Source organism: Phragmites australis, chromosome 13 (assembly GCF_958298935.1).
Source record: "Phragmites australis chromosome 13, lpPhrAust1.1, whole genome shotgun sequence".
Lineage (NCBI taxonomy): Eukaryota > Viridiplantae > Streptophyta > Magnoliopsida > Poales > Poaceae > Phragmites > Phragmites australis.
This window is the reverse complement of record NC_084933.1, coordinates 19,436,970-19,464,549: the sequence shown is the minus strand read 5'-3', so window position 1 is coordinate 19,464,549 and position 27,580 is coordinate 19,436,970. Positions and strand designations below refer to the sequence as shown.

Here is a 27,580-nt window from a genome sequence, read left to right as displayed (position 1 = left end):
CGCTTTCCGCACCTCCACTCTCTCTCGAGCACCACGGCGCCGTCCTTTTCAGATCCAGATCGTCTAACATCGACGACAGGATGATTTCATCGCTGACGCGTCAGCATCCGCGCGTGACGTCAGGATCCTCGGCCGTCCCTTCCGTCGTCGTCGAATCCAAATCCGGGGCTAGAATATCTCTCGCCGCCTGGTACTTCCCTACCGCGCCGCGCGTGCCTCGCTCTTCGCCTGGATTTCACCGATCTGGCATGCCCTACTGTCCCGTGGCAGCGGGAGCCGCCCCCTTGCTGCCTCCACAGCTCACGCCATGAATGGCCGATCCGCCCTCTCAGATCGGAATTCCCCCGATGTGCCATTGCTTCCCCGTTCGCGCTTCCCAGTTTCACTTCCCTCGCATCGTTTTGCGGTGGTTTGGGGTTTGAAATCTCTTTTCTACCCCGTCCCCGTAGTCTAGGGTTTCGAGCTCAAGCTCGGCGCCGGCGTCTCAGGTGACACATCTATTCTGATCTTCAAGTTTGTCTTCTATTATACTTTCCTGTTATGTGGTCGTTGCTACTGAGTGAATTGTGCGCGTGTGCAATTGTGTGTATTTTTGTTGTCATCCGTATTAAAAGTTCAACTAGCTGTCATCGCAGCATAAAATTACGAGTGTATTGCTTGATTATGGCATGTATGAGCGGTGATTTTGGAGACTCCAAGTGAACTGGAACCAGAGGTACTGAGTGCTAGTTTTTGTGAGGATTTCTGCTGGTTTGAACCGTGGGTAGGAGATTTTTGCTAGCAGGTGTGAGTGAGCATTGAAATTTGTGCAGCAATGCGTGACATGTCACTGTAGTCTTGCATGATTTCGTGATTGTTGAGCTTTTAGTTATAGTGGCGCTATATTTTTGGTCCGGAATATGATCATGGGTACACTTTTACTCCATTATGTTATCATGTCCGAAGCCCTTCTTTTCTTATCTTAGATACGATGTCAGGAGCTGCTGTTATTTTTTGTTTGATATTTATTTTTCTAGTGATTGGGTGGGTCTCAAAACAGAAATGGGAGAGGATTAGTGTTTCTGTTGAGTCCGTGCCAATGAAGTGTTTTCACAGCATGTTTTCCTTTTGCGAGTGGTGGAATATGAGATGTGAGAAAATTCTAGCTGTGAGAGCTTTGATAATTTTTCTGGGTTGTACTTGGTTGTGTGCTTATCTTGCATAGTACTTATATAACAACATGACATGGTGCGTGCTCGTATATGCCACTGAAATTCACACTCCTTTCTCTTTGTGGTGCATTTGTGATTAAGGAAAGATGGGTTGTACTTGGTTATGTGCTCATATTGCACAACACTTCCACAACAATATGATATGGTGCGTGCGCGTGTACTGAAATTCAATAATCCCTTCTCTCTGTAGCCCATGTGTGATTCAACAAAGAACAAATGCAATTTGGTACTACCCTAGATATATCTCTTTGGATGACTTACTCAGTGTTAATCAGAATATTATAATGTCTTTTTGTTGGTGGTTATGCAGCAATCAAGGCGTTTATGCAATAACTTTATATATTTTCAGATTTGTTTGATGGTATCTTTGCAATATGTTCACGGAGGTGCATGTATAAGCATGGTAGTCCAAAAATTCAAAATATTCTGCCAACAGTTGCTATTGTAGAAGTGATCAGTTAATTCACTGAAAATATAAAGCACATGGCCATTTGTTAAGACATGTACATGCTTGATGTCATAGCTCAATTTGTAAGTTTCCACTGTTATTTTCTAGTTGGATGACTGTCACCGTTGGAAATGAGTTGTCAAATCATTTACATTTTAAGCAATAAGCTGTTTGTGGTCATTTACATTGGATGTATGAAAACAATACTAGTAAATTTATCTTGAGAAGTACTTCACAATTATTAGGTGCTACAAAAACTAGGGATAATAGAATTCTCTCGAAGCACAAATCGAGCTTAAACCTGAAACTTTGTCTTAGATTATTCTGAGGATTACCTTCATATATTCTTTTGGATTCATTTTGCACCAATGTCATGCTTGAAATGACGAGGCTTGTTTGTTAACCCTGCTGCAGTGGTTAATATTAATTTGTATCATCAAATGGATGTCAGTACTGCTATAGGTAGGAAACAAAATAGAAGTGCTACTGCTAAGTTACAACACATAGTATACTCTTCACCTGAAGCTTTCTGGCAATTTCTAGTTCACCATGATCAACTCGTGAAATGAATGTGTATAATGAGATACTACACTTGCTATCCTTAATCTGATGACAAAAGGTCTTGGTAAAGATTGTTTGCACCACCACGCCTGTATATTGCGAATCTTGTTTGCACTACCACGCCTGTCTATTGCAAATCTGCAAGCCTATCAACAAGCTGAGCTTGAGTGAGCCTAGGTAGGGGTTTGTCCGTTCGAGGCTGGTGTTGCGCTCGAGCTTAGCTTGGTTGAAGCTTGACTAAGCTTTGAGTTCGGCTCATCGAAGCTCGGTTGCACGCAACTACATAGGACGACAAATAGAACATCGATAGTCTGAAGGGGTTTAAAGCTCGATTGAGAAACTTATGTGGACCGCAAGAACATAATGGCAAGACTCACAATGCTGAGGCAAAATGGAAAAGAAAAATAACCCCACAGAAGAACATTCTAGTTATATTTAAAGGAGGGAACCAATCTTGGGTGGAAAACATGTTATTCGGCTCTACAAAATAGCAAGATTCATAGCACCATCCAGCAAGAAATTTCGACTAATATCAATGATATAAAGACAGTTTATCAGGAGCCGAGAAATCTTTGCGTTAACAAAAGAACTTTGAGATGTGCGTCAACAAAAGAACGTCGAGATGAATTGGTTTGTAGCCTCATGTAGTAGTGGTAATGTTGGTATCTGGCAGTTAGTAGAGGATTGGTGCAAATTTTAGATGTTCTTAGCGAAGGATTGGTGTCTGGTACTTAAGTGAACTAGCCTGCTGGGGTTGTACGGCAATTTATTGTTCGTAATGGCATTAGCAGTCACTGCAGTTCAAGTAGTTGGCTGTAGGCTGAAAGCTTTTAACCTGACTTTTTTCTCTTCCCTTTTCTGATAGTTGCTGCAAGTGGAGGCAGCAAGCTGGAGGCAGCAACTGCATACCTTGCAAGAAAATCGTAAGTTACTTGATTACTATTCCTGTTATATACCTGAAAAATGTTGAATTTTGGTGTGTATATAATATATATGGATCTTTTTATTAATCTTATTTGAACTCAAGGTACCATAACTTTGTAAAGACCTGAATATTTTTGCAGTTCTCTGACATGTACATGATTTGTGTAGAGGTACTCTGAATTCAGGGTATTATAAATTTGCCAAAGATCCAAGTGTCGATTCAGGCTGCTTAAATTATCTTTGTTTATAGCTGCTTTGTCTACATTTGTGAATGCTGTTGAGTACCGTGTGGATTCAGTAGACACCCAATTACTTGATTATAACCAATGCAGTTGAAAGCACAAGGCGCACTTAATGTGCAAAGTCCCTAAATCACCTTACGCACAAGGTGCGAAAAATGCGTGTGCCTGCGAAACACCAGGCGCAAATAAAAAAACAATAATGCTTCTCCCAGTACACAATATAATATTAGATATCACAATTAGAATTCCATGCATAAGGTAAAGAATATTAAGGAACAAGTTACATACCTGATTCTTGCAACTATTGTAGATGATAGCTAAATAGTTAGTCAACAAAATAAGGTAATTTTTGCATGTCATCATTGAGAATTTGAGATAAATATGCCATGTTCAGCAAATGCAAGCAAGCTAATATTGTAATAAAGACTTCTAGGCTGCTAATATATATAGCAAGCCATGCCTGAACTACTTTCTAGTTACCACTACTTGATACCATGGTTAAAGTTACCTAGTATCAACAAAATATCAGGCCATGATTCTTAAGGTTCCTTGTCTTTCTAGTTAGTCTCTAAACCACAATCTGGCCATGCAAAATAAAATCTCTTACTCCACATAGGTCCATCTCTACCCCCATCTGCCTTACTAGGCCATATTCTAACCTGAGAGCCCAACATTCCTAAGGCGAGCGCTTGTGCACCTAATGCCTTGCGCCTAAGTGCAGAAGACGCGCTCCTGAGCGATGGCGCTGCACCTGGAGAGCCTAGAGGCGGTATAGCTACGCTGCGCCTTGCTTCAGCGCCTAAGCGCACGCCTTGTGCGCTTTCAACCGCCTTGATTATAACTGAATTATTTACTTTAGAAATGATTGATGTTGTCATAGAGTATGGAAGTTTCTTTTAGTTGAGCAGTGATAGTAAATGTTTCCTCCAATTCATTGCTCTTCCAAGCTAGTGGTGTTTTGGACATTGACAAAGTCTCCGAAACATAAACTCGACCATGAATTTCTTTTGTAATATATTTGTAAAACCTTATAGAATTGTAGCATAATGATCATAAAGATACCAATAGTCAAAGTTTGGCTACATACATTCCAAATTGTGTTGTTTAAGAGGTATAATTGGAAGTTCAGCTGTTCAGGGACCATGTCTTAGGGTCCAGGATAAAAGCATTTTGTTCTATACTCATTTAACCATCGAGTTTCAGTGATGTTAAGGTGATAAGCTTACTTTTCCGAGTCGTAGGAACAAGCCAAATAATTTCTTGTATAAGCTTAAGCTTGTGTAACTGTCTTGTGTCTAGTCATAGTACAATGGAAAAAAGTCCACTTTTCAAACTTCAACTTTGGCCTGACTTCGTTTTTCAATCTTCAACTCCAAAACCGTCTAATTTACAACCTTGAACTCTCCAATTCGTTCACTTTACACCCCTCAACCCAAACCGAGATGGTTTCTTGTGACATGGCATGCTTTTGACACAAGCCCTGGGACATGGCCTTGGTACACGTGGACTGAGTTCACAATGCCGATTTTGGGTTGTGGAGCCTACCTATCATGAGACAAATTCGAAAATAACATTTAATTAGATTTTTAATGGTTAGCCCACCAGTCTGACTACTATTAGTCTCTAGTTAACCCTAGCTAATCTCACTTAGCTCTAACCTAATCCAATGGTGGGGCCCACTGCTCTTCCTCAATTCGTTCACTTTACACCCCTCAACCCAAACCGAGATGGTTTCTTGTGACATGGCCTTGGTATATGTGGACTGAGTTCACAATGCCGATTTTGGTTTGTGGAGCCTACCTATCATGAGACAAGTTCGAAAATAACATTTAATTAAATTTTTAATGGTTAGACCACCAGTCTGACTACTATTAGTCTCTAGTTAACCCTAGCTAATCTCACTTAGCTCTAACCTAATCCAATGGTGGGGCCCACTGCTCTTCCTCTGTTCTCTAAAGCAGCTAAGCAAAATGCAAGTGTATCGCCGGTGCGGCTCCTGTACAAGGTTACAAGTACAAGCCATAGCAAGGCCGCTCCTACATTTGTCCACTCGAGTGGAGTACATCTAGACATGGATTATTTTTTTCTTTCATTGTTAAATGGGTAGCAATCCTAGCTTGCTTGGATAGATTGCCTTGCTCTCAGTCAAATTCAATGCCTTTTCTCTCTTGTGGATTTGGGTGCTACGTGATACCCAACAGATGCAATCCACATTGGCGAGTCTAGGTTCGGGACACGGCGTGTGAATCTGTGAGGCTCTGCTCGCCATTGTTGGGTTGTGGATTCTTCTCCACTCTGTGAGGCACGGATGAGATACGGACTTATCTCGATCTCATTGGACGATGCCTCCTCTCCGGCAATGACAACACAGATGGCGTCACTAACGTGCTTGTTCCCAACTTCAAATCCGGGGCTCCCTCCTCACCACCCAACTCACCGGAGGAGATAGCGGGCCATGGAGGAGGATTGGAGGAAGAAGAGGCAAGAGAGAAGAGAGAGAGAGAGAGAGTAGGGGTTGACAGATGGGCCCCAATACCTTTTTTATTTGTTAGCTGCCTACGATGAGTCGATGACACATCAGCAGAGACGAGTCTACGTGAACGCCAACTCAAGCCAAAACCACCTTGGAATGGCTCAGGGTGCCGAGTGAACTGGTTTTGATACTTCAAGGTCCTGTTTTAGACAGTTTTGGAGTTGAGGGTTGAAAAATGAACCAAGGCTATAGTTGGGGGTTGAAAGTTGGACTTTTTCCTAGTACAATTAGTTGCTTCCAGCTAATTTCTCTACGCTTAAATGACTAAATGGCTTACTGTTATTATCCTTAGGAACATTAAAAAAATGATTATTGAACATCCATATATTTATATTGATCCCTATTATGGTCCTTTCTTTATTCTGGAATGTCTGCACGGATAAACTGGAATGACATGTCTGCTCTTCTGCCATGCACAACTTTTAAGACAGAGAAAGTAGTACATGAATTCTTCCGATACACACTTTACACGCTATATCTTTCTGTCAATAAGTTTGCATTAAAATTTGTAGCTGTCATGTACTCATGTTGGTAAACAAACTTGCAGAATGTGTCAAGTAGTTATATGACAAATTATTTGCTGTGTTCTTCAATAAAATGCATCTATTTGAAATAGATTTACACTACCATTGTCGATCGTCCATAGCATACATACTGCGTCTGTCTTGCTATATGTTTAGGCTTGTTACAACCAATCATATTTCTGGCTGCTTTGAGTTGTAGAGGTTGAGAATAATGAGAACATAAGCAATGCCATACTGCATCTCTTCATGGATTTAGTTGTAACCTGCAAGTTTTCAGTTAGAATAATGAGATGCCACTAAAGAACTAAGAACAGAGTCAATAGATCCTACACAGAAAATGCAGTATTACCCTAGTTTAGGTGGTGCAGTTTGCTCAACATCGTTTTCTTGCGGTGAAGTATTAAGTTCAAGATGAACAGGAATGTTGGCATTCTGAACAACTGCAAAGTTGTATGGAGTTGGTGAATCTCGGTTGACTCCACTTGCTGCTTCTTTCTCGTATAGCTGAGCATAGAAATATATCATAGTCAATCATAAGATGTGGCGTATACCTTGGGAAATTATCTGTCACGATTTAACAATACATTTTTGTATAACTCCGCATTTTCCTGACGAATCAGGTTGACCTTTTTGTAGAGTTCCATGTTGTCATGTTGTATGAGACTTCCCTGCAAATGAGCCATTACGGAGTCAGCTTACTGAAATCCACTCTTAGACATCGTATTTCATAGTAATAAATGCTCCAGAACCTTCCGATTCAGTTCGTGAATTTCATCAATCAAGAGTTGGTCCTGAAAGTAAGAATTGTGATCCTCAGTTGTATTCTTGGATGAGGCCATCTGGTAACAAAAGAAATATGGTTAGCATGCTTACTTTTTTCATCCGGATGCAGCGTAGGCTCATTTCTAGCTGATTCTCTAGATTTTGAAGTTCCTTGACGCTCAATCCAGAAAGATCTTGTCCCATCAATTGCCTGCAATCAATCAAACGGCTTTATTTGTTTTGTTTTGACTGTATCTTAATGTACTAGATATTTATAATTTATTAACCTTGTTACGCTGATTTTAAAGCTTCAGCGTCTGGGTGTGCATGCATTAATGTCGTGCCGGTTGGGACTAAAGCGAGGACAAAATCAGAGTGCTCTAAATAAACTACTAGTCAAAAGAACACATGATAATATCACAGTTTTCCTTTTGTATGTACCGTGCTTCTTTGGTAGTAAATCAGAATGAATAACAGCTAAATGACTAAAGGTACAGTTTTGACGTATATTTGGCTTGGCATAGGAAATTCATAAACTGTTACATCCTTTACATTTATTTGTTTGTGAAAACTGATGTCCGCATAAGCATATTGCTATGTATGGAATCAGTATATATCACCTTCTTAAACTTAAGTTGTATGCTTATGCATCTAGTATACTAAATCCATCTTATCTATTGTTTTACAAATTTATACACTGCACAAATTAGGTGGTGGAGGTATACTTGTTACCTCACAGCCCTTGACTTGCATCACCAAGTGTTATGGATGATCTGTAACATGGTGCATTTGATTCATAATTTTCTCGTCAGAAATCAGTTTTACCCTTATAATAGGACTGTGAGCTTTCAATTGCACATTCAACTGGGAATTGAGAATATTTCACCATTTGTTGGTTCTATTCAGTTGTGTGTTTTGAACTTCTGTATATTCTTGATACAGATAGTAGGAAGGATTTCCTTCTTTGAAAGTTACCTAACTCAGAAGTTAGGCACTTGTGTTCATGCTGACCGTTTCTGTAGTTTTATTCTTTTAAGTTAAGGCAAATTTTCTGACTCGGACATTTGTAAAACTTGCAGGGGTTTCTAGACATACCTATGATTTTCTTGCAAGTCGTGCAGTTGTTGTCTCAAGCCTGCTGCCTCCCTTTGCCAGAACTATTGAATATGAAAGCACAGTTAAGCAATGCCACATCCAGGATTGCCAAAAGGTAGCATTGGTATAGACATATTGTACCGGAGCATGGCTGAGCTATTAGCTAAATAAATTGTATATTCTTATGAAATAACTGAATTACATGAGATAAAATGCCACTATTTCAATCGAGAAATCTATACAGTATGCATAGTAACAAGATGGGGGGAAACAACGATTATAGAAGCAAAACAAGGCATATACAAAACCTTTGTAACTTGAAAGTTAATATTCAATTTCATTCAAATACTTATATTAAGGAACTTTATTGTGATGGTGAACTATCAAGCTGGACTTATATTGGCATGCTACACATGTTGTATTGTCTTCTATGCTGTTATCCACACTTCTCACACACAAGTTCTCCAACATCTGAATTGAGCTAAATTAGCTTCATAACAGCATGTGCTGGGGTCTAGGGGCAAAAAAGTACAGGTCAGGAAATTGGTGATGATCTTTTTGGAAAAAGTTTGAGCACGAAATTAGAGGATCGTAATAACATCTTCAAAGGTTCAATATAAACTGAAAAAGGATGGTCTAAAGCATTTATTGAATGCTGATCTTTTCAGAAGATGGGAACTTGGACCAGGTACTTTTTTTTTGCCCCTGTATTTCATATGCCTCTTTACCAGTTCTGTATTTTGATAGTTTCATCTTTTTTGAATATTTTTATTCTGGGGTTAAAAAGGATCGTATGGTTGGCTTCCTTCAACAAAAAGTAACATTTGGATCTAAGAGGAGCTGTCTATATATGAGCTGTCTGTATGGTTACCTTCAGAAGGATTTTTGGTATCACGTTTAGTGTCTTTCAGTAACAATTTGTATCATCTGCACATTTGCAGTCTATTTTCTCAACCCATAAATTCTACTGTTCTTGGGTGCCGTGCATATGCAGTTCTGCATACGCGTAACAAAGGGTGCTTGGTGGTTGAATGACTCCACTCTTCAATTCATTTGTTGTTTACGCATAACAAAGTGGTTGAATGACGGTCCACTCTTCAATTCATTTGTTGTTTCTTATCATTGGAAGCATCTGCATTGTAGCTGTTTCACTTCTGCTAATTAGACTATTCATGTACGAACTTAAGCATTCGGATCAAGTGAAAAAAATACACCGTCTTACTAAGTAATGCAATCCCGTCTTAACTTGATATTTTTATCTTCTAAATAACCTATGTAGAGTCATTTGGATGTAGGCCACAGGTAGCACCAGCTTTGACTTTCTGACAAGCTTCACGCAAAGGGGCAGGCTAAGCAAGGCGCATCTCAGCCTGGAACCCTCAATAAGTTTCATCTGGAGTACAACTGAAGAGGAAAGGGTTTATTATATCGGTATAGAACTTCGATCTTTGATCGAAGGTCTTCTGTTTAGTTCCTAGTGAGGATGCTTAAGTTGACCAACATGTCTATCTTGCTTGCCAAATTTGTGGTGAAGAACAAATTATGGGGACAAAAGGGCTTAACAGCTTGTTAAGAGAATCTTGCCACAACAAGGCCTGCTAATGGGTTGGGTTGACAGTTGGGTTTCCTTTGGATGGGTGGGAGCGGGTTTGCATAGCTATTGGGTTGGGTTTGCAGGACATGCGGGTTGGGTGGGGTTGGAATGGGTTATACTTTTGCAGGTTCGTTTGGGTCGGCCCCCAATCCATGCCTTGCACAGTCGAGACGAGGACCTAATCCTAGGCTCCTAGCAGGGTGGCGCGACGCTGCAACAGCCGAGGGGGTCGGGGTCTCCTCCGCCACCGCTAGTTGGTCCCTCCTGTCCTACGCCGCCGCCGACCGCTGCCTTCTCTTGCACACGAGGCGAAAATCACCGCTAGGTTCGGCCGCGCACGAGAGGAACTTTGGCTTCCTCCAGTTCCCTGGCCACCCGGCTTTGGCGATGGTTGAGGTGGGGCTCTGGCGGAATTGGTTGCTGAGGATCTTGCGGGTGAGGTGGCTGCAGGCGTTGCTATCCTTGGCCAGAGCATCTGTGCCTTCGCCTTCATCTGATAGGTTTGTTCCTTCTCTCTTCTCTCTGTTGTGGCGCCATCTGGGTTGATGAAGTAATTCAGGGAAAGGATTAGCTGAAATTGATTACATGGTCTGTAGATCGGATTCTTTTGGGATCTCATCTGCTCTCAGAATTATGTTAAAGAGTGGCAAAAAATTAGTTGGTTCTTGGAACAGCAAGAAATTCTCTGAAGCTGCTAGACCTAAATTGCTTCTGCAGCTTGCAATTGAACTCTAAATATGTTGTCAGATCCACTGCAAAGCCTAGTGAAATATGGAATTTTGCATCGATGCATTTTCTTGACCCCTTGCAAGTACTTAGCTGACATGTAACATTTTCTTGTTACTGCAACATGACGAGTGCTAAAAATAGGTGAAGATACAAAATCGTCACCACCTAGTAATCCTTACATTTCGATACAAAGTTGATACTGTTCTTTTGGTTTGAATTCAATGGGTTCCAGAGCTCTAACCTCTTGACTCTATATTTCGTTTCCAGTCCAGGCTTCTATAATTCTGACTTGCAATTAGTTATGTTACTGTACAATACCCATGCATGCAAATATGTATAAGGATGCATCATGTATGAGTATGCAAATGTGTAATGGTATGAGCAAAGTAGAACTTGATCTAGTATTCTTGCTGTTAGGATTATACTTTCATACAGAATGGAGGTTGTCCGACTGTTCCGAAGTAGAGCAAAATGCAGATCTTGCCTAGTGCAAAGTCCGATGAGATATGGAATTTTGCTTCAATGCATTTTCTTGTGTGCTAACTACTATTTCTCAGGTTTTGCAGTTTGTTACCAGCAGAATTTATCACAGAGCCTATTTGTTATCTTGTGTGCTAATTACTTGCTATCTTTGTTAGGAAAAGATAAAACTTCCTGGTACTCTGTAGTCTGTGCTAAGTTGACATGTGCATGAACAGAACAGCTAGCTACTTTTCAATTCAAAACTAGCCTCTTTTGAAGGCACATTCTGTCCAGCCCTGTGGAAAATTCTTGGGTTGATTAAATATGCCTGTGAACTCACAAATGCTTTGCTTGCAGTCTTCTCGGTCACTGAAGCATTTTATAAACAAGTTGATGAAGAGAAGCATCCATGCTGAAATCGACGGGATCTATGTATGGAACAAGGCGTCAATTGTGATAATTGTACTGTAGTTTGTTCATCTAGCCATCTAGGTTTTGTTGTACTCCATGGACAGTTTGTTTGAAGTGCACACTGAGTGCATGTTTCAATTGTGCACGTTTCAGAGCACAAGTAGTTTGTGGAATATCTTCCCTTGGTATGTTCATATCGAAATTCTTGGTTAGCCTTGAAATTGAAATATATACCTTGAAATCTTGCATCCTTAGGAAACTTGTTTCACGTTGTCAATGTTTCTTCTGAACCATGAGCAGGAAATACACTTAGAGAAATTGCTAGAGAGAGGGCCGTAAAACATAAGATTTTTTTTCTAGTTATTTCTGAAGCTATTTATTAAGACAGAGAAAAAAAAGTACCATATTTGAAAGGTTACAACAATTGACTAGCGACTAGCGAGAATGACTCATGACTTGCTACAACTTGGGTATATGTAAGAAAGCTAGCTATATGATCATGCTACGCCCGCCCGCCCAAATGCCTAATTAATCTCAACGAACGTCTCGTACATATATACAGTAATTAAATAAGTATCATTTGAACAGTCGAAAATTAAGCCTTGAATTTAAAATTCTAATGATTGTCACTATTTACTTGTGTGCAAGCTGATGAAAGTACCAAAGTTAAGATAATGAAGATAAATCATACTGAAAGAAGAAAAGACAAGATGCCTTTCTTCTCAGCCCATCTCTGTGTGACTAGTTGATTATTTGATATCAATTTTGTGTACTGAATATTTGTTATCTGATCTAGTCAACATATGATTCAAATAATATTTGTGTATGGTTGCAAATAAGCTTGTCATTTTCCTATGGTTATTAGCAGCAACCAGCGGATTAGCTGTCACATATTCGAAAATTTGGACAGTGCTATTTGATGAGTATAAAACGTAACTATTAGCCCGATGATAACAGGTAACCTGTACTACCAAGCGAGATCTAGAACGTATTTTTCTCTATCTGGCTTTAAAAACAATCCTTGGGCAGATAGGTTTTGGAGGCTGCCCGTATGTAAAGTGTTTTTGGAGCCTAGTAGAAAGCAAGCTCTGACCATTTGATCTCCTCTTAACACTTTGCATTGAGAACCTTAGTCTTGCTGTATATGTGTATATATGCATGCATGGGAGTAAGCTGTTTTCCAGTGACAATGAACTATCAATGTATATTCCCCGGCCCTAACTAATACCATTTTGCATAGTTAGTGTTGGCTATAATCTTATTTTCCCGGTAAAATTAACTTTGCATACTAGTACAGACCTGATCTTTTATTGTTTGCAGAAAGAGATAATACAAGTATTGCACTATGAGAGAAGACATGAAATCGTTTTCCAATACAGATGCATATGGATGCAGCTGGGTAACGTCCTTTCAAATATTAGTTTAATGACGGCTCAGTTCTTTAGGTCTCAGGACAGTATTACTAGTAGCGTTATAGTTTGCAGTACAGACCAATTTTCTGGCTACAACAGTCTGTTTAAAATTTTCAGTATCTGATATATCTAACTTGTTACCTACTTTGTCTTTAAAGGAATTACAGCTTATAAAGTTTAGTTTCGTGATTGAAACCTTCGGGACTTTCGTTAGTTGAATCCATAAATAGAAAATCGAATAAACGCAAAAAACTAGCAAAAAACCAATCTAGCACTGCTGCAATCGATCTATATCTTACTAATAAATGTTTGATCTCAGTTATAAAAGCATACCTTAAGCTCTGAGTTGGGGTTTGCCACAGGCTGATGCTCCTCCTTCGCTCTGCCATATCGATTAATCACCGACTTCATGCTGCACAAGAAAACACCATACCGATAAAACACTACTCACATGTAATCTGAAAAAGGTTAATATAAACAGGTACTCCAATTGACTAAGACAACATACTTTCTCGTATATGAAGTAAAAAGTTGAATATCACACACACGAGAGAGAGATATTATTTCACATCCAAATTCTTTTGGCGAAGTAATAGTCATAAAAGAAAATATAGGCACGCTAAGTGGAATGTTTTACACCATGCAAAAGACCAAGGCATCCATGATTTAGAAATAAAAAATAAATGCCTACTCAGTAATTAAATGGGCAATTCAAGCTGTTGAATAAGGAAGGAGTTTAGCAGAAACTACTTAGGAATAAGTACTTGGAAAGTAAAACACACACCTAAATATAAGGGAAGGCATGAGACTCTCACTTTTGAAATGGTCTTAGGCCATCTCCAGCAGCTACTTTAAATTTTCATTCTCAAAAATACTATTATAGCATCCCCTATCACTATTACAGTATCCTTTATTTTTTCATCTCCAGCAGCTACCCCATTTCCTACCTTCTACTCCTCTTTTTCTCTCTCCGGTCCCGCTGTCAGCCTCTGTGGACAGTACTGATACAGTGTTGTTACAGCACTGCTACAGTGACCGTAAAACACTGTATCACCGAATCTGCAGGGTCTGCTGGAGTTGGCCTTATGGAGGTCAAATAAGAGTTTCTGAGATGGGTTCGTTTCAAATAGATGAGACCCAAATAAGGTTTTGGGAGGATACATGTGAATGAGGAAGAGATTTGGCAGAAACTGCACATGATCAAGTACTAGGGAGGTAAAGAATTCATCCAAGTGGAACGGAAGCTAGAGACTCACTTTTGAAAGGGCATTATGAAGGTCAACCAAAAGTTTTTGGGATGGTTTTGAGAGGATACTGGGCTAGGTAATAGCCCTCTTTGCAAATAACAGGCAATACATATATACATAACAGGAAATTCAAGCCAGATCTATATTTCTTGTTTCGAGCGTACTGATCGGAAACCATGGGATGCAATAAAAAAGAAATAGAAATATGTCTATACATCATTGTTCTTCCAAAATATTTACTCAAATTTGCATCCTATTAATCTAGATCTAGTAACCAAGATCTCTTCACCACCACTCGAATATATTCCCCAACCACCCCGTCTTGGACCCTACCCCACCCCTCTCTCTTTGCTGGTGCCACCAGAGCCACCATACCCTCCACTCTCATCTGCATGCTGCCACCTCGCACCTAGCAGACGTCGTTGTCCCATCAGCTAACCCTTCCAACACATCTTCACACACCTATGCTCAAGTTTGACCTCCTCTACCACTCCCCTTTATTGCCTGTCGCTGCTAGATCTACCACCCTAAGCCACCACCTCTCACACCGGCCCACATGATCTAACCCATCACTCAACCACCTCATCCCTTTTATATTGCCGCATTGCCGCAACAGTAAGGCGTCATCCCAAGTTCTAAGGTTTGGGGCCAACTGAACCCTAACCCTAATATTCCACCTCCAACAATGACAGTTGGGGGAGGGGAGACGGCCACAACTGTAGCACTAATTAACTTTTAAAAAACAAAGGCAAGGAATTTGAGTGATATCCTCAAACTTTTACTCAAGTAATGTATATATACACTACTACAAAACTGGACTTATATGTCGGCCCATTATTATCGGTTCCTCATGGGCCGGCAGTGATAGGGCATCACTGCCGGTTCATTAGCCATGCGAGAAGAATCAACCATCATAGCTTATAAACCAGTAGTGATAAGGGTTATCACTGCCGGTTGATGGATTGAGCCAGCAGTGATGCACCCACCCTCATCACTGTCGGCTTAATCTACTGACCGGCAGTGATATCTCTACATCACTACCGGCGGAATATATGAGCCAGCAGTGATATCCTCATCTTCCCCACATTCTTCTACCTCGAGCTAACAGAGCCATTTCAGAACTCTCTCTCTCTCATAAAATCTCCTATGGCAACAATCACTTCATCCCTTCTCCCGCATTGATTCTCCCACCACTCAAGCTCAATTTTGGTCAAGAAGGAGGTCTAGATGAGCTCTATCTAGCTATCAAACAAAATCTTTTCTTTCCTCTCTATTTACTCATTTGCATTTTCTTTATTTTTTAGGGCAAATGAACTCTGGATTTTTCTCCAACAACAAGAAAGCTTCTAGCAAGAGCCTCATGAGGTAAAGTAAGTTGAAATCCCCAAGGTTAATCCTATATTTAGCATTTTAACTCAAAATGTTACCTGAAAAACCAAAGTTGATCTTATCCCTATAGATACCTAGGTAAATCTTCAAAATTGATCCTAATGAACCATAGAAATAAATTTAGAAATCTACAATATAGAAACTTTAGGTATGAGCATATTTATTTTTGATTTTTAATAAATTGGAAAAATTAGCCATGATATTTAGGCATGTAGCAAGATCCAATTGTATTTTTTATATTTTATTTAAATTAGAAACCTCCAATATAGAAACTTTAGGTATGAGCGTATTTATTTTTCATTTTTTCTTAATGAGTCCTAGATAAGGGTTGAATAAGAAAATTTCTAGGGATGGCACCAACAAATACTCATCGAAAGCGGACACGAAAGTATACAAAAGGCGGCTCCTCCAACCCGAGCCAATTGACGGTAGGAGTGGCGAGGTAATTTATTTGTTGGTGATTGCAAAACCTTCTAGATATTTTGAATTTGGATTTACAATAATAATATAATTGTAGATGGACAGAAGATGGATGCACGATGCGAGCCATGTAAGCGCAGAGTACAAGAACAACGTGGAGGGTTTCCTGGTAGCAGCCACAGTGCACAAGTCAAATACACAGTCTCTATACATGTGTTGTCCATGCGTCGATTACGAGAATAAGAAGTGGTTCTCCACCACCCAGCAGATACATTCCCACTTGATACTAAGGGGCTTTATGCCTGGCTATACCCGTTGGACCAAGCACGGTGAAGCTGAGATCATACAGGAAGGGCAATACATTAGAAGAGAAGATGAAGACATGTGCACCGATATGCCGGTCGACGAATAGATCGATACACCGCATGCCGGAGATACGTTGGCCGATGATGATCTAGAGGAGATGTTGGCCGACGCCGACGTCGATGATCTGGAGCAGATGTTGCGTGATGGGGAGGGGAACTTCACCAATGAAAGAGAGTTTCAAAAGTTACAGCGTATGGTAGAGGACTTTAAAACACCGTTGCTCTCGGCCTGTGAGAAGGAGCACACAAAATTGCGTACCGTGCTTTCACTGCTGTAATTGAAGGCAAGCAACGGGTAGTCTGATATAAGCTTCACAGAGTTGTTACTATTCTTGAAGAAATTGCTTCCAAAGGAAAATATACTGCCAGAAAACACGTATCAGACCAAACAGGTTGTGTGCCCATTGGGTTTTGAAGTACAAAAATGCATGCATGTCTAAACAATTGCATGTTGTATCGCGGAGAGCATGCAGACTTGCAAGCGTGTCTCATTAGTGGTGCAGCACATACAAGCATGACGGTGATGATATCGATGGTGAAGGAAAGAAGAAAAGATGTCATGTGAAGGTGATATGGTATTTTCCTATAGCCCCCCGTTTGGAGCGTTTATTCACGAAGAAAAAGCATGCCGAACTGATGCGATGACACGCTGATGAGCGTAAGGATGATGGAATGCTGAGACACCCCGCTGATTCTACACAGTGGAGAAACATCGATAGAAAATATAAGAAACTATTTGCAGAAGATGTGAGCAATATAAGATTTGAGTTGAGTACGAATGGGATGAATCCATTCAACAACATAAGTAGTAATCATAGCACTTAGCCTGTGACTATATCTATCTACAACCTTCCTCCTTGGTTGTGTATGAAGCGAAATTACATTATGATGTCGGTGCAGATACCAGGGTCGATGCAACCTGACAACGATATCGATGTCTACCTGAAACCATTAATGAAAGATTTTATAATACTGTGGAACGATAGTGTGCATGTATGGGATGCATACAAACGAAAAAACTTCACCTTACACGCAATGCTATCCGTAACAATCCAAAATTGGCCAGCCCTTGTCAACTTATCGGGCCAGAGCTTGTCGCTGAAGAACAGTCGAAAAATGGTGTACCTAGGTTATCGTAAATTTCTTCGTAAGGATCACCCGTACCGCAGCAACAGGAGAACTTTTGATGAGAAAGTTGAGACTCTATCACCTCCTAAGCATCGCATTGAGAGACATGTATATGAGATGGTAAAAGGACTTAAGGTTATCCTTAGAAAGGGACGCGGAAGTACACCGGTTCCAAAATCTAATCTTAGAACTCCTATGTTCAAAAAGAAATATGTCTTTTATAACTTAGCATATTGGACGGATTTGGTGGTTCGACACGCAATCGATGTCATGCACATTGAGAAGAACGTGTGTGATAGCTTGATTGGTACGTTACTAGACATACCTGGTAAAACAAAGGATACACTCTAAGCACAAAAAGACATGAAATATTTGAAACTCAGACATGATCTATATCCCGAAGAGATAGAAGAAGGCAACAAATATCATGGCTTCGTTAGCTACAATCTGAGCAAGGTGGAGAAAATTGTAATGTGCAAGTACTTGCATGGAATCAAAGTTCCATCCAGTTACTCCACCAACATAAAAAGACTAGTAAACATGAAAGACTTGAAATTAACTAGCATGAAGACTCATGATTGTCATGTGATAATGACACATATACTTCAATTACAATTAGAGGTATTCTACCGCCAAATGATCGAAACCCAATCATAAAACTGTGTTCATTTTTCAACACGATATCATAGAAGGCCATCGATCCGACTAAGCTAGATAAGCTGTAGGAAGACGTGGTCGAGACTCTATCCCAGCTTGAGGCATTGTTCCCTCCATCATTTTTTATATCATGATGCATGTCATTGTTCACATTCTGAAAGAGATACGGATTCTTGGTCATGTGTTTCTGTATCAAATGTACCCTTTCGAGAGGTTAATGGGAGTTCTTAAGAAATATGTTCGTATGGTCGGAAGGCTGCGTGGCCGAGGGCTGGGGAACCAAGGAGGTCATTGATTTCTGCATAGATAACATGAATCTCAAATCGATTGGTGTGCCTATATCTCGCCATGAGGGGAGGTTACAGGGTAAAGGGACGATAGGTGCAAACTCATTCCGCACTAATGACCATGTTTCATTCACGCAAGCACATTTTATAGTTTTGTAACAATCAATTATAGTGGACCCGTATGTCAAAGAACACCAGAAGATGCTACGCACCAGAAACCCAGGGAAGTTCGATGTTTGGATCGCACGAGAACACCGAGATCATTTTGGTGCTTGGTTAAATAGACAGGTGATGGATAAGCAGATAGAGTGTGCTCAATTGAATGTGTTAGCTCATGAACCGTCAACTACAATTTTTCACATTCCAAGAATATGACATAAATAGCTATACATTTTATATTAGAGCTCAGGATAATAAGAGCTCCAACCAAAATAGCGGTGTCTGTATAGATGCCTACAACTGCAACGAAAATAGGGAGACCTACTACGGATTCATAGAGGAGATCTGGGAGCTCGACTATGGAGTGTTAAAGGTTCCTCTTTTTCAGTGCCAATGGGTCAAACTCACAGGGGGTGTGAAGATCGACAAGTATGGTATGACTACAATGGACTAAAAACTCATTGGATACAGTGAAGAACCATTTGTACTTGCGAATGATGTTATGCAAGTCTTCTATGCAAAGGACCCGGACCCGGTTAACAAGGAGGAGCGTCACATGGTTCTTCAAGAAAAAGAAAGATTGTCGGAGAGGAGAATGTAATTGACGAGGAAGACTACAATCAATTCGACGCGCTATCTCCTTTCAGAGAGGACATCGACCTAAGTCCCATGGAAGACACTGACGAACCTCCCTATGTATGTCATGATCATAATAAAGGGCAAATTGTTAAGACAAAGTAGCTAAATTGTATTAATTACTATGTATGAATTTATTTTAGATGCAATTATATCTCACTTTTGTTATGGAAGCTTCAATTTGTAGTGGCGATGGTGGAAGATGTCTTTATTATTGAGTATATTGATTTTTGATTTTTAATAATGAATTAGCAATTTTTAATGATTTAAAATATTTATCGATGAAATTAAGATATATAGGAAGCTCCAATTATATTTTTTAATTATACCTCACTTTTGTTATGAAAGCTTCAATTTCTCTGCGCGTGCATACGAAACTAAAACAAATTTTTTCCACCCCATGGTACCAACAGTGAAAGGGGTTTCACTGCCAGTGGACATATTAAACCGGCAGTGAAACTACTTTCACAACAGGTGGATTTATTAAGCTGACAGTGAAAGTAGTTTCACTGTCGATCATCCTCTTCAACCCCAATATAGAAACCTAGGTATGAACATATTTATTTTAATTTTTTTATTGAATTAGAAAATTGAACCAGGAAATTTAGGTATATGCAAAACCTAATTTTGGTATATAGCAAGTTCAAATTTAAATAAATACGTATTAGGATTTTAGGTCAATAAAATGTTAATAAATATAGATAGTACAAACTTGATATAAAACTCTTGAGTAGCGCAGCGGTATGTTCGATCTTACTTGGTGCAGGTTGTGGGTTTGATTCTCTGCGCGCGCGCGAAACTAAAACAATTTTTTTCACCCTGCGGCACCAGCAATGAAAGGGGTTCCACTGCCGATCATCCTCTTGAGCCGGCAGTGAATGTACCCTTTCACTGTCGTTGAGTATATTGAGCTGACAGTAAAAGCCCTCTCCGATAAAATGGTTCGACGCCTGCACCCTCTGATACTTAGAATTTTTTTCCCTTCCCTCATATGCCCTTCGACGAAACGCCTCCCGACGCCAAGGAGCCCACGCAGCCAGAGGACCACGAGCCCGAGCCCGCTGTCCCTGTCCTCCTTGACGCCATTGTCCTCCTCCCCGACGCCATTCTCGTCCTCCTCGACGTCGTCGTCCTCCTCCTCGGCCCGTGCTCCTCCTGACTCTGACCGCCTCCTCCTCGGCCTGCGCTCATCCCTGACCCGCGCTCCTCCATGACTCTGGCCGCCTCCTCCCCAACTCTGGCTGCCTCCTCCCCGACGATGACAGTCGAAACCGTGGTGAGTAGCCATCCCCCTCCTAGCCGAGCCGTCGTAGCTGGTGTTCCGGCCAAGCCGTGTGATGCCCCTCCCTTCTTCTATGTGTGATGCCGGCCATCATGTCGCTGTGATGCCCGGCCATCGTGCCACTGTCATATCGCATTGTGCAATAAGGTTCATTCATATATCACATTTGTTCATATTTTGCCTAAATTGATGGATATATGTCACTTTGTTCCTAGTGAGTTAGAAGGGTTTGATTATACAAACTTGAACAGGATGGAGACTAAATTATAGTGGCTTCCTTGCAGAAATTTGACGGCCTTATGGGCTTACATTGGTTCCTTTTTTCTAGTAAGTTATGGAGATTCTTCTCTAGTTTATTACTTTGTATGTTTTATTTGTTTCAAAATGCAGTGAGAATGGCATGTAGATATAGAATTACTAACATGGAGGTGTGCTAGGCACAACTATTTGGATTACCAAACTTGTCTTTATCCTGTTGGATTTCTTTGATAGTGCTATGCAAGCTAATTATTCCTTAGGAAAGATTTATTTGCTTTCTGCGTTTCAAGCAATTAGAGCTTGACTTTTTTAAGCTCAAATGTTATTTACAAGAGGTGTCAGTTTCTGTACATTGATATGATAGGTCAGTAGAGGATATTGGTGCAAATTATCGAAGTCCAAATAAGGCTATGCTCTCTACGGAGAAGCAAACATTTCTTTTGAAATACAATAAAATAGTGACGATGATGATATGGCTCGAGGCCGTATTTCTTTATTACTTCTAGGACTTTAGTACTGATTACTTGTTCAGAGAGCAAGCTAGCATTCTTCTCAAGTACTGAAGTCCTAATAAGGTCATTTGCTTCCTTTCTGAATAGGTAATCAGTACTGAAGTCCTAATAAGGCCATTTGCTTGAGCCTCTGCGCTGTAATATAACATGAACACTATCTTTTCTTCGTAGTAACATTTTTTGGTATTAGTGTGGTTTGTATAGTATATCATGTTTGCATATTCTCTGAAATTTATGACTTCAATGACATGGTATGTTGTTCAACCCTGGTATAGTTCAACTTCTGTTATGTGTTGTATTAAAATTTATACTATTTTCATACTTTTTTTTACTTTTTTGCAAATGATGAAATTGGAGAACTATTTAACAAACATATGAATGCAAAGCTCGACTGGGATGGTTATTACACATGCACCTTACACGTCTTTTTACTATTCCAGTCGAGCTTGCAATCGTATATAATTATCACCATAATCTGATACGAATCAATCAAATAATAGACTCTTTGTTGGATGGTGGTTACATATGATGCCGGTGACTTATTTTTGCTTTTGTTTGTTGTTTTTCTTCTTACGCACCCTAATGTATAGATACCAATGCTATGCTTATTTTAGTACTGATCAATGCACTGTCATGATGAGTTTGTATGAAAAGTACTACCCAGTATATCATTTATGCCTATTATCTAAAATTTAGGACTGCTATGACATGGTATGCTGTCCATCGTAGCCGGCAAAGTGTAGCATCCTCCAGTTGAGAGGAATGCCACGTACAAGATAATGGATTCAAAGGAGCATATTACAAAGGATACAAGTTCAAATATGAAGCTGTTGTGACATACAACAGTCATGTCATCCAAGCCGAGCTAAAATTGGCTAACTTCGAAAATAAGAAGTGTGATTTCACGTATAAAAGATGTCATAATCCTAGTTCTAGTTGTAATCATTATTATTTTGCTATGTAAGATAATGTGACTTATAAGATTAATGTGTCAATTGTCAGTACCTTTATGTCTATTTTGCTACGTTAGATGTGACTTTTTTTGTTAAATGTGGTTCTAACATACTCATTACAATATTGTATGTGTATGCATTCTATGTATCGACTCCTTCATGGTTATCTCACTCTTTCGACGGTCTCTCTCCCTCCCTCGTCGGTTTTATCTCTATCTCCCTCCTTTCTCAGCTCTCTATACGTAGACTACTCAACCACTAGTTGTCATCGTATGCAAAACTTCCAGGAAGAAATGGCACCACCAACCACCGATCCGGCCTAGGTGCCAGAAGGAGATGTAGTGTCACCGTCAAACATTTAAGAAAGTAGCCCCAGCCACCACCTTAACCTGGAACAAATAGACGCATATGGAGGCGTGAGGTAATTCATAAGTAGATAAATGCATATGTTCTACATATTATCGTATAGGTTCCTAATAGTTTCTTTTGCTTATGCGCAAATGCTTGATGCTCTGGGGTCACGACAATGAGCAATCCCAGTAGTGGCATCGTGTCCAAAGTCCCTGGAAGATGTCTATGGGACGATTTGTGATCACAGAGGTCTCACCAGCAGGGGAGCCAATTGCACCTGAGAGTGTTCTGGGGCCATACAAGTGAGTCTGTGGGATTGCTGTTAAGGATCACGTGTCTATCATCTACAGATTGTAGACTGACGAATGAGGTGATCCGCATGTGGTTCTTGATTAAATCAAAAACGACATCTTGTCGCCCAAGATATTAGAGAAGTTCGACTTCCCTGAAGGGACAGATATGGAAGTAATTAAGCGTAAGACACTAATGATCATGGGCATTTCATTTAAGAACTGAAAAAGCACACTGAATAGAACATATGTGCAGAAAGGTACAACGCCAGATTTCCATAAATGGTCGTAACTGAAAAATCATTGGCAAGCCTTTGTGGAGTACAAGTCGTCGGAAGAAGCATAGAGGTTGAGTGCGGTGAACAAAGCGAACTCAAAGAAGAACCTCTACCCCTACAAAGTCGGCAGTCATGGTATGTGAGGAAAGAATGGTAGTGGCAACAACAGCTGGATCAAATAGGAGAGAGAGGTGTCACGCCTAAGACGGAGGGCTGGAGCGATCGATCGACGCGCTTCCTTCCTATGAGGGGTGCTTCTTACTCGTCTGATGGAAGCTTATACTTGACGACCTCCAAAGACCAGAAAGTGACATAAACTCTTGCAAAAAAACTTGCGAAAGCCCACAAGCAATCTGCACAAGGTTCTTTCAAGCCAGACAGGGATAGGGACGAGCTCAACTTGGCCCTGGAAAACAAGGAGCACGGTGGTCGCACACGAGGCGTAGGGGTGATGGGTTGAAAATATGGAATCTCACGTGATGTCGACAGTTACAAGAGTCGAAAGAGATCCCAAACAGAGCGAGATGTAGAGCGAGAGGCAGAACAAGCTAGGATGATGCAAATGCTTGAACAAGCGCTACAACATGAGAGGGAACATAGAGATGAAAAGATAGCACAAGTGGTACAACAAGCCCTCATGCATGAACGGGCCACCATTGTGAGCGATCAGGAACGACTTGCAGCGTCTCCTAATGTTGAGGGTTCCAGCCCTGGTGCTTGTCGGAGTAGTTGTGCATCCATGGGAGTTCCAGGAGCTGACCCAACCACCTATCCTGTGGACCTCATCACAAAACGAACACCGTGTGAACTGCACATTGGTGCTAGAAACATTACCATCAAGGTGACTTCCGACATGGCTTATCCCCACGGCTCCCATGAATATTTGCACAGACGTCTGATACCGGAGGGCTATACCGTGGTTCAAGTATACGAGGCAGTTGACCAATACTGTCATGTTGAGGTGGACTACCCTGCAGAGAAGGGGACGAACACTATAGAAAAGAATGAGCACACATTCATCATGTGGGAGAAGGCCTGCATAGTATTTCCAACAGGGACAGCTACCCAAAATATCTACTCTCCACTACGCCCTAGGCCGCCGTCGCCTCAAAGATCTCCCTCTCCTCAGCCATCTCCCAAAAGAAGTCCACCTCCTCAGCCATCGTCTCAAAGAAGTACACCGCTCAAGAAGCCAGCACCATCAAAGCCAGCCATCAACTCGGAAAACAAGATCAGGTTCTGCAACATTCAAGCAGACGATATCATCTAAGAAGTCGGTGGCATCTAAGAAGTTGGCGGAACCCAAGTATGTCTATTCACTCACTATTGAGGAAACAAAAAGATTGTGGATGTCAATGTCATGACTCATTTCCATCCTTCACCACCTCCACCGAAGCTTGTTGTGCCTAACGATACCATGAAATTTTTCATGAATATGATCAAAACCTAAATAGACGGGGGCGGCTTCAAGTAAGTCACCGAGTGACTATGAACGTATCAGTAAGAAACAGGCTAAGAGTAAATCAACTCCAGTCGTTCAGGATGCTCCAAACATTGGAGACTTCCTAGCTACTTCTGGACTATCAGCAGAAGAACTAGCATGGCTTACTATGGGAGCGGATATTGCAAAGTTGGATGTTACATGGCCGTTTGAGTTGACCAAACCTTTGGTCAAATCAGATATAGAAAGAAAACTTACAATTCAAATGCGACGATTACATCAGTAGTACTTGGAGCAATCTAGGCGGGGTTTGCAGGCGTTCCCCATAAGATACACATATGAATATTTCCTCAACTGGGATGGCTCCTTTTGGGTGTATTTTAAAGACTTGTATGAGCTATACAAGGAAGATGCTCTCAATGTGGCTATAGTCAAAACGTGGACTATGTAAGTGACTTATGCATATAAATCACATTATATGATCGTGTACTTGAAATTGTATGGCTAACTTCTCTATTTCATAGAATGCAGAACCGCGCATGCAGACAATAATTTGATCATAATGTAGGATTCATCGATCCTGAGTTTGTGAACCAGACGCTTGTAAGGGAGAATCCAGACTTCACTGAGAACTACATATTGAAATGTCTGTTTCACCACCAATACCAAAATTCATACTCTTACCCTATAACTATGAGTACGTGCTTGCGCGCCAGAGCGTTATGCTTTTATGGGCAACTCAATTCTAATACTAATTTGTTATGGTGACATAATATTCCTGCAGTTTTCATTGGATCCTCCTTGTCATCCACCCAGACTTGACCAAGATCATTGTCTTGGACTCACAAAAGAGAGCTCCGACGACTTACCAAAACCTCATCAATATGCTAAACAGGTAAACTCGATCATTTCATCATCAGCCACCCAGCAAGAATATCTGCGCGTTTTATGTTATAACTTTCATGCACGGATTCAGCCCGGACGGAGACGCTGTCAGGTTCAATGATCTTGAGATGTGAAATAACATATCGATGCCACCTTTTCAATTTCTACACGTGTTTAAGGACTAATTCTTTCGATTCTTCAAACGCAATGCTCCAAACTATGCACAAAAGAGTTACAACCTATAGAAATAAATGCCATTCAAGTACAGACCGTCGAGTTCTTCATGGAATATGTTATCAACCCAAACGGTGAGTTTCATGAATTGATCGTGCCATCGACCAGTGACAAACCTTCATATTACACTATACCTTCTAGTACAGAGTATGTGACAAGGAGGAAGTCTACCAGAGGGTTAGACGGCTTATATATAACCAAATGATACTATTTTAATGAAGGATATTAATTACTATGTATTAATATAGGATATAAATTACTATATATTAATGAAAGTGTATTTCAAAGTTAGTACCGTCGAACGACTCTTCGACTGAATGGCCTTTCAACGATGATGCGAATGAGGAGCAAGAAGCAGTGGCCTATCAGTGCGCCCAAGAGGAGGAGGATGAGAAGCTGACCGTCAGTTGTGCGTTGCGGAGGAGCAAGAAGCAGTGTCCCGTAAGCGTGCCCAGGAGTAGAAGGACGAGAGGGTGACCTGTCAGTGCATTGCGGAGGAGGCCGAATGCTCAAACCGTACTAGCGTTCATGAGTCGGACTTCGATGTCTTTGACACGCTGGCGAGCCTGGAGCTTAGGCGATGCTGCGATCGATCAGGTGTGGTCGAGTTCTCCGCTCCACCACCATCGTCCTCCCTCCCCCCCCCCCGGTCCCCACACGTACACACGTCATTAGTTGTCCATGCGGAGACGCGGTCCTCATCGTGGGAGAGGTAAAGGGATACTGGACTGGCTCAACTCGACTAACTTTTTAGGGGTGACCTATAAGAACTATTATATATATATATATATATATATATATATATATATATATATATATATATGTGTGTGTGTGATATAAATTACTATGTATTAATGAAGGTACTTTTATTATTGATTTACATTACATATGTCTCATTATATGCATGTATTAAGTGGGAGAGAAACGGAAAGATCAAGGAGAGAGAGTGAGGATAAAGAGGATAGAGAGGGAGGATAGAGCCAGAGTAGAAGGAGGAGGCACAATACTGTCGACTGAAACTTTCAACCGGCAGTAATACCTTGGGAATCACTGCTGTTCGAATCCTTCAGCTGGCAGTGATAATCCCTTTCACTGCCGATCCATAGAGCCGACAGTGATAGTCCTCAACTATCACTGCCAGTTACCCACTGCCGGCTTAAAACCGACAGTAAATAGGGTTTTAGAGTCGGCAGTGATGTACTGTTCTGTAGTAGTGATACCAAATCTAAAAATGTGAGAAAACAAAAGCTGAATAACGAGCTGAACCCGAAGTTCAGAGTTCAATATAATTTTGTCAAATATTTTTGTTAAACACTGGATATTGGCCACCGGCGGCTGCACGGTATGCTATAACTTGAGGAACCCTATTCGATTCAAGTTAAGGATGCACAAATAATTTCCGGAAAGAAGGAATACACACGCGTCTGGAGCTAATCAACTAAAAAAGGAACATAATTGAAGATGAATAATCTGATCGGCAAACACCAAGCTAAACAAGCAAATTGAAAGATATGCATGACTTCCATGGAATCAGTTATAACCTGGTGCTGGCGTACTCGTAGAGTCGGCCAGTGCTGGAGAAGATGATCAGCCCGACCTCGGCGTCGCAGAGGATGGAGAGCTCCTTGGCTTTCTTGAATATCCCGTTCCGCCGCTTCGAAAACGTCACTTGCCGGCTCGTGGAATTGTCGATCCGCCGGATCACTATCTTTCCCCGCCCCATCCTCAAGCTCCGGCCGGTCTTGCGCGCTCGCACAGGCGAATCCCAGCTGGTTTCCCAGAGAGTCGAATTGTTGGAGTGGGGAGAGAGAGGAAGAAGACGGGAGAGAGATGAGTCTTTTGTTGGTGGCTTTGCAAGCTGTCTTTCCTTTAGTTGCTTTCCTTCCTTTATTTAGCAAGG

At 40.9% G+C, this 27,580-nt stretch overlaps 1 protein-coding gene and 1 long non-coding RNA gene across 3 annotated transcripts; one reads left to right on the top strand and one right to left on the bottom strand.

Moving 5' to 3' along the window:
* LOC133888044 (uncharacterized) lies at positions 1-11,737 on the top strand. Its single transcript, XR_009903688.1, has 4 exons — positions 1-488; positions 3,086-3,143; positions 8,285-10,394; positions 11,443-11,737. It is a non-coding gene; the product is annotated as an uncharacterized LOC133888044 (long non-coding RNA).
* LOC133888043 (MADS-box transcription factor 27-like) lies at positions 6,397-27,580 on the bottom strand. Of its 2 annotated transcripts, none has more exons than XM_062328137.1 (8): positions 27,222-27,580; positions 13,242-13,320; positions 8,301-8,362; positions 7,317-7,416; positions 7,193-7,234; positions 7,028-7,111; positions 6,793-6,947; positions 6,397-6,706 (listed from the first exon to the last, which is right to left on the bottom strand). In XM_062328137.1, exons 1-8 carry the CDS (start codon positions 27,401-27,403, stop codon positions 6,688-6,690), a joined length of 723 nt encoding a protein of 240 aa, XP_062184121.1. In that variant the 5' UTR covers positions 27,404-27,580; the 3' UTR covers positions 6,397-6,687. The 2 variants fall into 2 exon arrangements, with proteins under 2 accessions (XP_062184121.1, XP_062184122.1); XM_062328138.1 differs by having other exon boundaries at positions 7,070-7,111; positions 27,222-27,579.